The following is a 16,821-nucleotide window of genomic DNA, read 5'->3' on the forward strand; positions in this document are numbered from 1 at the left end:
TCCGTAACAACCCTGTCTGTGAGGCTGAGTCTCCTGAGCTTCCTTCATAACAATCCTGTCTGTGTGGCTGAGTCTCATGAGCTTACTACATAACAACCCTGTCTGTGAGGCGGAGTCTCCTGAGTTCTGATCTTTAGCTACATAGCAGCTACCCTCTAATCTTCAAACTTTGTTCCATAATGATGCTTCACCCTTTTAGTTAGAATAACTTTGGAATTATTCTGCTTTTCAGCCTTTAATTATTAGACATTTTCAACACAATAGCTGTGACCTGTCCTTACCCTCTCTAAACCAACGCTGCCTCCCTGACCATTATGTTTGCTCTTTTGATTCCCTTTCTTCAAGCTATATCATTCCTTCAGTACAACTATTAATACTTTGTGGATTATTCAGAGTGCAGTGCCAGCTGATGTAATACATTTTAATAGAGCAGTGTAGGTTTCACTATACTGCTACTTCAACTTTTAGACTAACATGAGCCCTTCATCGGGAATTAATAAAATATCAATGGTGGATATAATGCTTTAATACTCATTTATATCTGGAAATGAAGAAGACAGCATGCCATTTCCTTCTCTTTGGATAAAAACAGTTTAATAAATAAAATTGTGTGAAAAAAATCTCATCATACAATTGAAATGCTTAGACCTATGTTACAAATTATCAAGGGGCAAATGCAGTCTGTGTTTGTGCGTGTGCACGCGTGCGTGTGTGTGTGTGTGTGTGTGTGTGTGTGTGTGTGTGTGTGTGTGTGTGTGTGCGTGTGTGCGTGTGTGTGTCTAAGTGTGTGCATGTGCATGTTATGCCATGCAGTGTGCACACATTAGTATTGCTGTCTATACCACTCTGCTTACCTCCTTTACTACTACAGAAAACAGCACTTTATTCATATGTAATGCAGTGTTTCTGAATTTCATTTAGATTATCTATTTAACAGCTACCCTTACCTCACTACTGGACCATCTAAACTTCATAAATCTACCATGATTATTCTAAGTCTTTATGAACACTGATCATTTCCAGAGGGCTGGGGGTTTTTTTACAAATAACTCCAATAATTTGTCTGTGTTTGGTTTGAAACTCAACTCCATGTGAAATCCATAACTCATACTGATATTTGGGACACATGCCTCTCCAGATTCATGTTAATGTATAATGTGACATGTTCATTGCCTGTCAGTGGATATGACATTGAGAGAACACCACCAGGCAGGATTAGTGATTGAATTTGCTTATTTCTAATTTGCGCAGGAACATTCTGACTGAGGCAGAAATTCCACTAGACATCTACTATCATCAATTTCTAACCTAGGAGTTATATTCTGGGTCCATTTAACCTCTGGTAGTACGATTTCCTAAGAATATCCATTCCAGTTTACAAATAGAAACCATAGCTGGCATGTTGGACTTTCTGTGTTGTTTATGCTGGTGGTCCATAGCTAATGCTCAGTTTTAGTCCTACATTTGATGTTCGTGAACTTGGTATGCCATGTCTCAGAACTGTGGTAGATACACTACTCCTCCTTCCTCTTCCTCTTCGTCTCTTGTCCCTCCCTTTATATAATTCCCCATTCTCTTACCAACTACTTCATTCTTTCCAAACAGCTGCTGGTAGGTCAGGGTGGCTACAACTTACTAATGCTTGAAAGTCATATATCCGACTGATACCTACTTAGCAAATACCATTCTTGATTGTAATTCACAGTATCATGGTGAGCTGCTTCATAGCCTATGGATTTTTGGGGCTGTGTGTCCATTTCCTTGTAATCATTTTTTGCTACATCTAAGCTGCCTTCTGTTTCTAAGCCATTTCTAGGATATTGTATAGGGACTTGCTTTGTTCATCCCTTTTTGAAACACTATCAGCACATACATCTGTGTGTGCTACATCAGAAAGTGCTGTATAGGGTGGAGTGCCTAAAATAACATGAAAGATCAACTTCCTCTAAGGGATGTTCAGTTTTCAATGGATAGAAAAGTAGACATAAGACTGTTTCAATAACCTAGAAAAGGGCAAGAAGCAAACAGTACTGAGACCTTTATAAAGTCTAATATTTTTAAAGTCTACTAGATAGTGATTTTTATTGTAATTATTAGGAGTTTTTCACACATTGTTACAGTGATCACATAGCCCACTGTTAACATACCTGTCTTATTTCAGATGTATTATATGGTTCTAGGTTATAACACCGACAGTACACAACATCGACAACGACATCACCGACACCACATCATCGACAGTTCACAAACACGACACCGCACACACTCAACACATTATCACAACAGCCAATAAACAAAACAAATTCCCTGACCAAAAACCACACACACAACACAAGCACACCTAAATCCTAACAAACAAACACTAAACCTTACATACACAACTATCCACAACCCTAACCCTAAGGTCCGTCACTATCGCACACTAACCTAACCCGCGCCCTAACACTAACTCACTTAACCCGCCCCTAACCCAAAAAAATTCACTACTGCACCCTTACCTAACCCGCGCCCTAACCCTAACTCACTTAACTTGCCCCTAACCCAAAACATTCACTACTGCACCCTTACCTAACCCGCGCCCTAACCCTAACTCACTTAACCCACCCCTACCCCTACAGACCGTCAACATCGCACACTTACCTTACTCGCACCCTAACGTCCGTCACTACCGCATACTTACACATCCTTTCCCCATCTCGGTGTTCTCCACGTCGGTGTTTTCATCCGTCGATCTTCTGGCGTCGGTGATTTCGCTGTCGGTCTTCTCATCTGTCAACGTTGTAACCTAGACCCATTATTTGTACATATACATTCTTACACTTTTGCTCCTTGATATTTCAGTTAGTCTTCATGGTTATAGAAGATAACAGAAGTCTTCTACAGGTAAATGATGACGAATGTTAGCAACTTGTTCAGAACTTGTAAGCACTAAATAACCTAATAATTGCTACAGCACTCACCCTTCCTCATTACCTAGAGGAAAACAGTTTTGGTACTTACTTTCCTCACTTGCTTAGAGAAAAACAGCTCTTGTACTCACTTTCCTCACTTATCTAGAGGAAAATTGTTTTTTATTTAGGCATGTCCAAGGGTCAGCTCCCAGTGTTCTCTCCTGTCTATCTGATGAATCTGGGCATCTTGGGGCAATGTAGAAATTGTCTGATGTACACAGACAACCCTCTCCTCCTACCACCCAACACTACAACCTGTGAGAGATGCACTTATCTAGCCAAACTTGAGGTAAGGCTCTCTCCAATCAAGACTGAACTTGACAGTCAAGAGGAGAAGGTAAACACTTGCACCACACCACACTCATCACATAGTCTCACTAAATCTACACCACCAAAATCCACACATAGAAATAAAAAAAAACATTAGTGGAGGCTCTCAATAATAATCTGCTCAAGAAACATGGACCTCCAAAGCAGAAATGCAAGCAACCTCCACCCCACCAACACAACCCAAATGACACATAGCACGCAGACTCAGTGTGCCACTCACGTACCCAACACACTAGTCATAGGCGACTCTATAGTCAGGCACACTGATGTCCCACTCACCAGGCTAAACAAGGAGAAGGTTACTGTCAGCTGCCTGTTGGGTGCCAGGATCTGCCACATAACCCACGCACTCAGGTCACTCCACAACAAGTACAAATATGACTCTGTCATTGTCCATGTTGGTGTGAATGACCTGAGACGTACCGTCCTGGACTACATGAAAAGAGACATGGAAGAGGTCTCTGATCTTGTAGCCCAGGCAGGTATGACCCTAGCCTTGAGTAGCATTCTGCCATCACCCAGAATGATGCCGCAGTACAAGGACAAAATGATTGACTTCAACAATTGGCTAAGCATCTGGTGCCATTCTAAAGGGATCCAGTATCTGTCTGCTTGGGATGACATGGTCGACAGACCACGGTGCTTTGCCAGAGATGACCTGCACCTGTCATCCCTGGGATTTGGGATACTGGCTAAGGTTCTTGCCACCCCTATAGTGCCTTTTGTAGGCAAGGTTCAAATGACAATTTCACCACTGTAACAGGAACAGGCAAGCAAAAACTGAGGGTGATGCTACTCAATGCCAGAAGTCTAAATCTCAAAATGCACTCACTCAAGGCACTCCTTAAAATGGAGAACATCGATATCTGTGCAGTGACTGAGACCTGGTTCAAGGCTCCAGAGAGCACCCCTGCACTACCAGGCTATAACTCATACCACACTTTTCAGCTATGTAACCTGGACCGGAACACCAAAGGTGGAGGTGTATCCATATTCATTAAGGATATCCACACCTCCAGGATAGTTGCTCAGCATAATGCAGCCGAGGTTTTAAGTGCAACTAACTCTGGGCAAAACTGCAATCCAAATTGTAGCTTGCTACAGATCCCCCACCATGCCCCAGGATTCCCACTCCTCTTTTCTTGATGTACTGGAAAATATTAGGGTTCAACCAAACACCCTAATAATGGGCGATTTCAACTATCCCACCATTAACTGGGAAAACTACTCATGTACCAACTCCTTCGCTTAACGCTTTCTGGAATTCATAAACTCCAATGCCCTGGATCAACTTATCCACACCCCCACCAGGGGCAACAATATCCTAGATCCAGTCATTACCAATATGAGTGACCGGTGTTCCACACCTGAAGTCAATGTCTCATTGGTCCGATCTGACCATAAGCTAATTACCCTAGATATCCACATCCTGCCTCCACCCCCCATTAAGGAAACCACAGTAAAAAATTTCTCCAAAGCCAACTTCATGCTTCTTAAGACAGAAGTGGTGAACTTCATGACACCCATGCAGATGGACAATACAGTTACGACTACTGAATCCTACACAATTGCATTTTATAAGCACTTACATGAGTGCATGGATCGTGCTATCCCAAACAGAACCAAGACACTATCCTTCAAAAAAAGGAAGCCAATCTGGTGGTCCCCTGCCATAAACAAACTGTACAACAGAAGGAAGAAACTCTTGCAAAAGAGAGTAAAATCCCATGAGTGGAGGAGCTCCCTGGTCAGCCTCAGTAAGAAGCTGCGATCCCTGATAAAATCCTCCAAAGTTAGTTACGAAAACAAAATTGCCACTGATTCTAAAGACAACCACAAAGCATTCTATAGCTATGTCAAGAATCTGAATGGCAACGCTCAGATCTGCCGAGTTACAGCACAATGGCACTAAATATACAGACCCAACTGATATTGCCAACACCCTGGCAGATAGATTCAGTGCTAACTTTACCCCCCTCTCACCCCCTAAAGAGCCCAACTCTATACTGGAAGAATGCAAAGTTCCTGTAATCATAGCTGCACAGGTAAAAACCACACTCTCCAAAGCCAAGAACACAGCATCCATGGGACCAGACAACATCCCAGGCTGTGTTCTACATGAACTACAGAACGAATTGGCACCCCACCTAAGTACCATGTTCAATCATAGCCTCACCTCAGGCTTTGTGCCTGCTGAATGGTGCACAGCAACGGTTATCCCACTCCACAAGGGGGGAGCCACCACAGACCCCGGGAACTACCACCCCATTAGCCTGACGAGCCTGGTCTGCAAGGCCATGGAACGTATCACCATGGAACTTATAAACAAAGGCATTGGTAATCTCCAAACTCTGGATCCCACCCAGTTTGGGTTTGTAAAAGGCAGATCATGTCTCCTAAACCTGATAGACATATTTGAAGCAGTCACCAAAGCCGTAGACAAGGGTAAGGTGGTTCACACAGCCTATCTAGATCTTGCCAAGGCTTTTGACACCATCCCCCACTCTGGAATTATAGATAAACTCACTAAACTAGGTATAAATCCCTATGTCACAAGATGGGTTGCCAACTGGCTCACTGACAGAACCCACACTGTGAAAGTAGCAGACTCCATATCTGACTTCAGACCAGTGACAAGTGGAGTACCACAGGGTTCAGTCCTGGGTCCTCTCCTGTTTGGTATCTACTTCTCTGAAGTACAGGCTAACACAGAAGGTCTTTGGCTAACAAAGTTCACAGATGACTGCAAACTAGGAGCCATAATCGAAACTCCTAATGATGTGGACATCCTACAAAACGGCCTCACTGAGACAGATGCCTGGTGTCAAAGCCATGGTCTCAAGCTCAATGCCAAAAAGTGCATTGTCATCCCCTTTGGTAAAAACTCTGTACCCATGAACTACAACATAGGCGGTAGTATACTTAACACTGAAAGTGTGATAAGAGACCTTGGGACACAGGTGGACAGTAGTCTCTCCTTTGATAATCACATCGTCACAGTAGTCAGGAAATCCTTCTACATTGCACACCTCATCACAAAAGTTTTCTTATCCAGAAAAAAAGATGTCGTTGTTCCCCTCTACTTATCACTCATTAGACCCATTATAGAGTGCAATGCCCCTTTTGGTATGTACCTCACAAGACATCTCCAACAACTGGAAAGGCTGCAGAAATACCTCACAAAGAGGATTACCAGCCTCAAACAGATGCCCTACGTTGACCGTCTCAAAACCTCCAGCTTTACTCCATCGCATATCGCCTACTCAGAGGTGATCTCTGCCTAACATAAAAACCTATGTCAAACCCAGAGCTGTTGGACATGCTCCACTTAAAGAAATCCCAATCCCTCCGAGCTACACGCTCTAGGGATCTAAACCTTGTCACCACAATAAACAGAACATGCCGGAGGGATAGATTCCTGTCCCAGAGACTTCCCATACTCTGGAATAAACTACCTATCTATATCAAACAAAGCTTTTCATTATCTTGATGATTGGATGGGAAATAGGAAATTCACCCCAGGGATCACCTATGTGGCTCTGCTCGACAGTGGCACAGGAAAATAATTTTCTTGGGTGGCAAAAGCCAGGGTACCTTTTTGGTTGGGCTTGTATAGGCCCCAGGGCTGATAGCCTAGTACCTACCTATGAACCTATGAACTAATAATTTAAAAAATGATCATGCCTCGTAACACTTACACCACTGTACTGTGTGCATGTTCATTTTATACATACAAACATCAGTAATGTAAATAAGTTTCAAATACTGTTTGCACTCACACAGGGTTTGTTATAATCTCTTTGTATGTTTTTCAAACATTAAATATGTCTTTGGAGCTTTTCTCCCCAGGCATCCACTAAAACGTGGTCTTGCATGACCCAGTCATAACTTCCTGGTAACAAAATGCAAATGAATAAATAAATAAACTAAGAAAATTGTCATGACAATGATAATAAAACAGGAAGTGTTATTGCACTTTCCAGAGAACAACACTCAAGACTGGTATTGCACAACATAAAGCAAGAATTTTAAAAATACAATCTGAAATATTGTGAAATTGTTGCAACATAGGTTATTTTCAAATATGATAATGTAATGATACAAAAAGATTCAGTTTGGAACATGACATAAGAAGTGAAACGTTAATGGAGTAGAGTTGGTTACAAACCAGATAATATTAAAACCTGTCCCTCAGAAATGCCAAGATATTATAAAAACTAGATTCTGAAGATAATTTTCTGGTTAAATATAGTGACTGATAGATGAGGTGCCTCAGGATTAATTCTAGGACTTATCTAAACTAATGCCTTTGTAAATGTTGTTTGAGTGGATGTAGTGAACATATACCATGTGACTTTTGTATACAATACCAACATATGCAATTATATGGACATGCTTGCTGCAGAGAAGATAAACAGTAACCAGAGAAAACTAGAATAGCAGGCAAAGATGTGCTGTCTGTTCTACAGTGTACAGAAGTACAGAATAACACAAGGAAGTCCTAGGAAGGCAGGAGCAGGGTTCAGGATGGGGAGATCATTAGGCATATGCACTAAACAAAAGAAGATGAAATGTTTATCTCCATTGTAGCTGTTCAGGCAGTGAGACAAGTGAATTTGTATGGTAACAAGATGCTGGCATACATTGGAGGGATGTTACAGCAGCAGAAATAAGATGGCACTTCTCATTTATAATATAGGACCATACCTTGTTTTGGAAGTCATACCTCTGGAAGAATGTATGAGCACTGCAGTTGGTGAAGAAGTAAGTTAATACTTTTTGTTATTTGTAAACTTGGTAAACCCATACATCCGAAATACATTTTTAGGGCAGGTGACCCTGGGTCTACATCACATCATTGAATGCTCTAAATGTTGAACACCTCCTCGTCGAACCTTATTTGTAGAAACTTCATCCGTTGAACAATTGTTTCAGTGAAGCTGTTTCCCATAGTAAGTAAAAAGTTGGCCATCCTACTGACTGCAAGAAAAACAGCATTTTTAAAACCCACCCTGGTGGGGGGATGCACCCCACCACCCCCCTAACTAAATATACCTACTCCGAGATAGCACTACAGTGGGGAAAAGAACAAACTCTCAGTAATGACCCACTGGTTACTTACGGTAGGAAAAAGTTCTCTGAAACAATCGTTCAACAGATGCAGACTTTGATAAATATGGTTTGATGAAGAAGCATTCAATGATTAGTGCGTTCAATTAATTCAAGTAGACCCAGTGACCCTAGAGCTGCACTATTTTAAGTATCTGTCTCAAAGTTATATTGCAAGCAAATGGAGACAAAGGCACTCAAAACTTGGGATTATAGGATAATTCTAAGCAATTCATAGACATAATCAGCTATACAAAATCTGCCAGATGCTATACTGATGTAGGGTCTACACCAGATGGTCTGTCAAAAAAAAAAAGTCATTAATTCCCACAAGTGATGAGAGGAGCTGAAATATCTCAACATGTTAACTAAGGTATAAATAAAAAATAAAAAATGTTTTACAGTAGATAACATTTAGAAGAGACATAGTATGATAGTGACGTGACTGAAGTAAGTCCATTCCATGCTTAACTTTCTAGTAGGGTAGTTGTGATACGTGTTAAAGAGATCTGCAGCAAACAAAAGAAGAGTTATGCAAGGGACTGCAAAATTGTTGATGATGGAAGCATTATTCAAAGATGGATGCAGAAACCCTAAATTTAGAAGGACAAATAGAATGAAGAACTGTAACTTACTAAAAACTACACACGTTTTCTCTTTCCCAGAGGACTGAACTCTCCATTGCACACATGAGGGACATGCCAGCAACTTATGAGAAGAAAATCTGATGCAGATATCTTACTGGGAATTTAATTCTTTTGAGTATGACTGACACCCAGAAAGTACTTCCACAAAATTAATTTTTTTCATAATTTCAGTATAATATTTTCTAATTAATGAATTACTCTGTGATTGTCATAATAACCAAGTACTGGGCAGAGTGAATTGTACTACACTCCCCTGCCCCCCCCCCACACACACAGCATGCAAAGAGTCATGCATATGATCTGTGTGTTTACGAATCTGCTACTCTCATCTTACACATTCTAGGTCTGCAACATTTCAATAGCAGCCTCATACATTCTTTATTTACTTACCTACTTATATGATAACAGTGTGGACAGACTGTTCCTAGAACTATTCTCAGACATGACCCTGGGCATAATTCATTTTAAACAAAAAAAATTGCCCAAACACCACAATGGAAGCCCGCACACTGCTGGAAACTCAGGATATTTTATTGTAGTACAAAAGTAGAAATAACGCTGTTATCCAAATACGTTTTTGATCACAGTCTTCGTCAGAATCAATACGTGTTTGGGCAATTTTTTTTGTTTACTGGTGACCTTACATTGCCTTCATAATTCATTTTAAACTGTACTTAAGTGGATCGTATGTAAAATTATAGGTTAAATAAGAACATAGTAAAAATAAATTGAACAAACAACTGGAGCACAGAACAAAAAACTGAAATCACAAGTGAAAAGCAGAAAATACATAAGTTAATTTGACAAACATATAAAGAAGTAGCAAAATTTATGCCAACTGAATGAAATAAGGTATAGAATCTGAAAAGCAGACAAATAAAAAGACATTGTCACATATAGTGCTAGACCAACTCACCTCAATGTAGTGAAGCTTTTATGCACTTTTACGTACATTAACACTGTTAATTTCATGCTCATATGCATAAATTCAGAAAAGTTACCTAACGGTGTGTACCCTGTAGTAACAATTTAGGATTCAGACATAGCCCTTTAGTGGTGTTTTAAGACAAAGACATGTAATACTGTGGTGGGTTTTTCCGTGGCTTTGCTAAATTCTAACAATGTATTCTGGGTGAGAGTCTTATTCTAATTAGACATGTGTTTTCCCTTAAAACTGCCTGTGGTAAGTTATCATCACAACTGAGCAATTCATGGAATTGTTTAGCTGCCTAAATTAACATGGCTGCCCTTGGATGCTCACCTTGATGAATATAGACAAAAGCTCATATCCACCCATCATGGTTGAGTTAAGTGCTGGGTGTTTAGAGGACAGGTAGTGTTGGGGTATATGAATGACTTCTGATGAGAAGCATCATTTGCACGGTGTTTGTTTTTTTGCATACAGGCACAAAGACAATAAGTTTAAAGCATATTGGTGAATTTTCACTTGTTGTCTCTACTTTCTGCTTATGGGAGTTATTTATTTATTTTATTTGTTTGCCAGGTTGTCAGAGTCATCTGAAAACCCTGTTTAGCAATGACCTCAACTCAAGGCAGATAGTTTACAACAGGAGAACACATAGTAATTGGTTGGTTGACTGCTATAAACATAAACAAAGCAGAAATGGTCAATGGTAACATAATCAAACATTTCAGAATGAATAGTGCAGGAGCTCTGGAAAACATGGATACAGCAATATACCTGGGCAGAGCAACAGGGAGCATTATAAGCACGACCCATTCCCTAACTTCTACCTTTCTGGGACATCACACTCCCTGCTTTTAGTGATAGATTCTTCTCCTGGCATGTGATTATGTGACTAATGTAATCAAGCCTGACATTCTTATTGTTTGTCACTAAAAAAATCTTTGTATATTACTTTACAGGTAACAAGCAGTGTAACCTGAGAGTTCAGAAGAGTGTCTTGCTTGAAAGCATTTCTGACTGCTCTGATGGTCCATCAAACAATCAGGTTGCAAACAACACTCAACACCATAGCCAGCAGAAATATATGGCAAAAAGCTGCAAAGAGATCAAGGAAAAATATCAGTTCAAGCAAGGTAAGGCCCAATGGATCTGATCTCTCATTTCAATCACAATAAGATTAAAATGTACTTACCACTGTTTTACTCTTACCTCATTTTTCCCTACCATCCATATACATCATCACTCCAGTCATACATAAATACTTTCTCTATAAGAATATTGTCATTTACCCACTTTCTTAACTCAAGCCTGAGAACAGCTCTTCCACTAATACAACTGAAACAGAGCAGGTCATTTGTTGAGCAGATTAAGTACTTTACTCCAATTTTTTTCCATGTAATATACTGAACAATCCTCATGCATGGTACAATTGGTATTTTGGCACTAATTGCTGGTACAATATTTTTATAATTGTATATTTATACAATAGAAATAAAGCAGCCTCATGTCAGACAGTCAGTGCTTGCATTCAGTTATCAAGAGGTACGTAAATCTAAATACCACCATCAGCTAGCTATTCATTCCAGTCTTGATTCCATGAGCATTAACCAACAACACATAAAAATGTATTATTTGCAACCTAATTTGAGATCAGGAATTAATTCGTAGTCATATTGTTTTACTTTCACTGTTTTACACTCACCTTGTGTTAACGTCTATGTTATGAAATGGCTGTAGATCGCAAGCATTTTGATCTGTGTCAACATTCACTTCATACTCAGTTTCAATTACAGCATCCCAAGCAGCCCATTTTTTACCATGGAGTTCTGTTCCTGGTCTTTCATTGCTCCCAGTTCCATACTTTAGGGTGATATTCATAGGCATTACATGAAAGCATAAAGGCCGTCTGCACTGTTCATAACTAAGTGCAGCATAGGTGCAATTCATAGAAGCTACTTAAAGTGTGACACTCGCAAATGAACAAGTAATGAGATATAAATAAGAAATTATGTAAAATGGCATATGCTAACAAGGCCTTCTTCTGCTTACTTGCTATTCATAGTTAAAGCTTCGCGCTTTCCCGCACTGTCTTCAGATTTCTTATAAAAGGCAGAGTTGTGTCTATTCTATGAAATTTGCAATCCTGATAATGCTATCACTTCTTGCTATCCTAGCTATTTCCCAGTGCGAGCAGCTTGTCTTCAACAAGCCAAAACCTATTGTGCCCAGCGGTGCTTGCCAGCCAAGAAGGTGCAGATATAGGCAGAGAGTAGCTCACTATCATTTTGACAGTCAGAAGATACTGGATAAGTTCAGAACAATGTAATAAATATTGTAAGAATCTTACTGAGTATGTATGGTCCTCACAGGAGCACTTGAGAGGATGTAAGGCTTTCTTATCCCTGTGGGTACAAAGGTATGTATAGCCCTCACTTTACTTTCCACAGGGACCTTCCAGAGACAGACTGGGGAAATGTGGTGTATCTCAAAGTTTACTGCCCCAAGGATAGTTTGGCAGTTCATAGGTTCATAGGTAGGTACTAGGCTATTGGCCTTAGGGCCTATATAAGCCTAGCCAAAAAGGTAACCTGGTTTTCGCCACCCAAGAAAATAATTTTCCTGTAACCCTGTCGAGCAGAGCCACAGAGGTGATCCCTTGGGTAAATTTCCTATTTCCCATCCAATCATCAAGATTTTTCTTGAAGAGTGCTAATGAGGAGCTTTGTTTGAAATAAATAGGTAGTTTGTTCCAGAGTATGGGACGTCTCTGGGCCAGGACTCTATCCCTTCAGCATATTCTGTTTATTGTGGTGACAAGGTTTAGGTCCCTAGAGCGTGTAGCTCGGAAGGATTGAGATTTCTTTCAGCGGAGCATGTCCAACAGCTCTGAGTTTGACATAGCTTTGTATGTTAGGCAGAGATCGCCTCTGAGTAGGTGATATGGAACGGAGTAAAGCTGGAGGTTTTTGAGACGGTCTGCGTAGGGCATCTGTTTGAGGCCAGTAATCCTCTTTGTGAGGTATTTCTGCGGCCTTTTCAGTTGTTGTAGATATTTGTGAGGATCATTTTGGAGTTGCAATTAACTTTTCTTCTGTTACTCAAATGCATGTTGTTTATGTGCAGTGATGCACCTACATGAATGTATTTGCAATAGGGGCAACTACCACATTGTTTCATCCCTATTGCATATGATTGGATCCTGCACTCACCTTCAAATATATTCTTGAGTGTTCTACCCTTCCTAGTAACGAATCTTGGTTCTGTGCCCAATTTGTCCCTATTGCAAAAACATTCATGTTGGTGCATCACTGCACATAAACAACACACATTTGAGTAACAGAAGAAAAGTTAATTGCAACTCCAAAATGAATGTATACGTGGCTAAATGTCAAAATTGTGATTCATTCTACGTCGGTAAAACCGAGCATAGAATGAGAGACCGCATATATGAACATATATATTGTATTAATAAACACAACCTGGACAATGCTTTAGCAAAGCATAGAGAACAATATCTAGAACATGCATTTAAATTCTGGATACTTGATCAAGTGGACAGTAATCCAAGAGGGGGTCCAGTCACTTTATTATCTGAAAAGCTGGAATTGCTCTGGCAAATTTGTCTCAATCCTTATAACTTTCCAGGATTGAATGACGTGTTCTATCACATGCTGTTTAAAACTGAAAAGCTTAATGAGATGAAATACTGTAGTAACAACATTATAGAGATTATGTTTTATTTATTAATTTTTTACTTGAAAATGTTTATAATGTAAGGTTAGATAAATGAGGAGACTCTTTACATTTTTACACAATTTTCGTATATGATTTTCACCATATTGCTGCTGCGATAAATGTATTCATTTGCTTGTTAAATAAGGCAGTTTTAAAGAACAGGAAAATGCATATTATGTTCACAATGCTATTTTAACTACTGTTCCTTTAAATTTTAAGATGGAGAGACCAGCTGATTTTAATCATGGTTAAACATGACTATTTAAACTTGACTTTTGTAAATGTTAGTATCTGATAAAGTTCAAAGAAGCATTTGGATGAAAAACGCTTCATTAAACTTTGTGGCTTCAGTCTTCAGTGAAGTTGCCAGTTGTTTTTGTTTTACATTTCTGAATATAGTAAACCACTGCTTCTTTATTTATTTTTTTTTTGCTACCCTTTCTTTCTCTCTTTCTCTCTCCTTTTCTTCAGGTAATGCTGGATAGCTACTGGAAACATGGCTCATGACCTCAATGAGAAATCCACGTGAAGCTGATAAACAGAACTACAACACAGCCCTATCCCAAACCCATATTGTCATTGATCTGGTCTTTGGCCTCCTGCAGAGATGTTTTAGATGCCAGGATGAGTCTGGGGGTGCCCTTCAGTATAATCTACTACTGCATGCAGGATGTTTGCTACATGTTGCATTCTGCACAATGTGATCATGTGCCAGTCTGGTGGTGAAGTGACCTATGCTGACACTGCAGTTCACATTTCTGATCCTAGTATGAGTAATGGTAACCAATTGGCAGCAGTATTAAGGCATATACAGTCACCCAAGTAATGAGGCAGTGTCTAGTCCAGAACCATTGGCCATGACATTCAGATTAGTGTTTCCTTTCTTGTAAAATCAGAGTGTAACTCAATCATGCAGTGATATCTATGAGCTTTTCTATGTGATGCATGGTCTACTTTCACTGTTCATTAAACATTCAGTCTTATCTTTAAGTATTTTTTTTTATTTTAAAACAGGCACTCATATTATTGCTTGTGAAAGTCATGCCTGAGTGATGTTGTAAAGCACAATACATTTGTTGTGAGGTGATGTACCTAAGTCTGCATGCAGTGAAAGTTCTGAAGTGGTACAGTTAGTAAAAGTGTTAGTTTAGAAATTAACATGGATTTGTGCCTTGCAATTGAATGAAAATGTATTATGTTATTTTTATATTCTGTCATTTTCCCACAGTTTGAACTATTTAGTCTGATAAGGTATTGCACATCAGATTATGTCATTTTGCCATACACAATAATCTGTGGCATTAGAGACAAAAGAAAACATAATCATTTGTGCAGTGATGAGGGTGAAGTTTCAACAGTGTTTGTTTACATGGCAGTATGCTCACATTTTCTTAATAGTGTTTCCATGAATAATTGTGTATTACTACTTTTAAGTTGTAGGCAACTGCCAGCTGTAATACTAGTAATGCATAGAGCATTAGTAGCGTTAATCATTGCAATTTTATATTATGACATGCAGCTTTCATTCCACAATTTACAAGGTTTTAAGCAGTGCCATTAGAGGAATGAAATGCGTAGAGCTGAAAGTAAGTTTCCCCTATGGTGTGTGTGTGTGTGTGTGTGTGTGTGTGTGTGTGTGTGTGTGTGTGTGTGTTTTACTTTATTTAATAACTTATTCCCATTCAAATTAAACATTGATGTGTGTGTGTGTGTGTGTGTGTGTGTGTGTGTGTGTGTGTGTGTGTGTGTGTGTGTGTGTGTGTGTGTCTGTCAAATTGTAAGTAGCAGAAATGTCTCACTTGAATCACAGTATGCCAAAGTCAAATGTGTCATAGAATGGTGATGGTGCAAGTGATTTTCAAGATGAGCTGTTATCAGAGCTGGATGGTGAACTGGTTTGATGTTGTGACCTACTTGATGCTGGTAATCCTGCTATCACAGATCTGACAGTGCTGGAGGACCTGGACTGAGACGTCAGGTGAGAGATTCTGGTAGATATAGATGAACGCTGACGTGACTGGCATGAAATCTGTTGTACTTGTTTCCCTTCTTCTAGTTATAGTACTTTAGTTGTAGACTCATGTGATCTGCCCCCCAAATGTCTGGATAGTACCCCATCCTTTTCCATTTCCAAGACTGAGTCCTACTTGAGTCTGGTAAGTTGCAACTAGTATACGCATGGAGGCAGCCACAGATGCTTGGTGTGCCGCCATACTATTCATCAGTGTGATCATGGCATTATCTCTACTCACTGTTAGCTTCATGTAGCTTTGGAAATTGCCATATATACCATGAAGGACTCTGAGTATTTCCTGCAGATTGCATTCTGTCTCACCTTGAGTCTAGCATGTCCTACCATCTCATTTACCCTCTCTTGCACTGTGTTAATGTGTAGTTTCCTAAATGGATAGTGTTGATGCCCATAACAACTGGATTCCAGACCTATGTCCTCTCAGCTTGTTTGAGTCAACCTTTCTCAAAAAGAGGTTTGCCGTGTGTTCTGAGGGCTGCCATGAGGATGCAGTTCCCTTATGACTGAAGTTATCATTTTTCTGCATTGATCCCTGGTTTTGCATTATTACTACAGCTAAAACAATATGCCATAGTCATACACAAAAAGTTTTGATGTAATCATCAGTCAGACAGCACAATAAGAACAGCATACCTGCCATCATCACAAAAAAGCTAACACAAACCCCATAATTTGATACGCATACAGCATCTCAGTCTAGCCAAGTAAGGTTGTGTTGAATTAATGTTTGCACCATCATGGATTTATCCACATTAGTAAGGCAAAAGCAGTTTGATAACAGATTCATCCTTCCCTACCACTTTCTTGTATTTATAATACTGACATTTTTCATTCAGCAGTGACACTCGGAAATCTTCCAATAAAGACACACATGTATTGAGTCAACAAAACACCACTGACACTTCAGTATTTCACAATTAAATTATTGCATTTCTACTATGTGTGCTCAATCACTAAATGACACCAAAATAAACTATTTTCTCAGTGGTCACTATGCATTGCCACTGCTGCTCTAATGAATTTCCATTTACAAATGACACTTTTACATTATTCACTTAAGCCATTGCAATATGTCCATCATATCAGTAA

The 16,821-nt window shown here is 39.6% G+C and overlaps 1 protein-coding gene across 2 annotated transcripts in view; it reads left to right on the plus strand.

Moving 5' to 3' along the window:
* Positions 1 to 16,821, plus strand: part of LOC122791251 (intelectin-like) — a 210,593-nt gene that overhangs the window by 36,583 nt on the left and 157,189 nt on the right. For both annotated transcript variants that reach the window (XM_044058925.1, XM_044058926.1), the window contains one exon: positions 10,925 to 11,098. In XM_044058925.1, the coding sequence (XP_043914860.1) occupies positions 10,925 to 11,098 (174 nt within the window). The remainder of the gene's footprint in view (positions 1 to 10,924; positions 11,099 to 16,821) is intronic.

Source organism: Protopterus annectens, chromosome 17.part0 (genome assembly GCF_019279795.1).
Source record: "Protopterus annectens isolate FY-2018-M chromosome 17.part0, PAN1.0, whole genome shotgun sequence".
Taxonomy (NCBI): Eukaryota; Metazoa; Chordata; order Ceratodontiformes; family Protopteridae; genus Protopterus; species Protopterus annectens.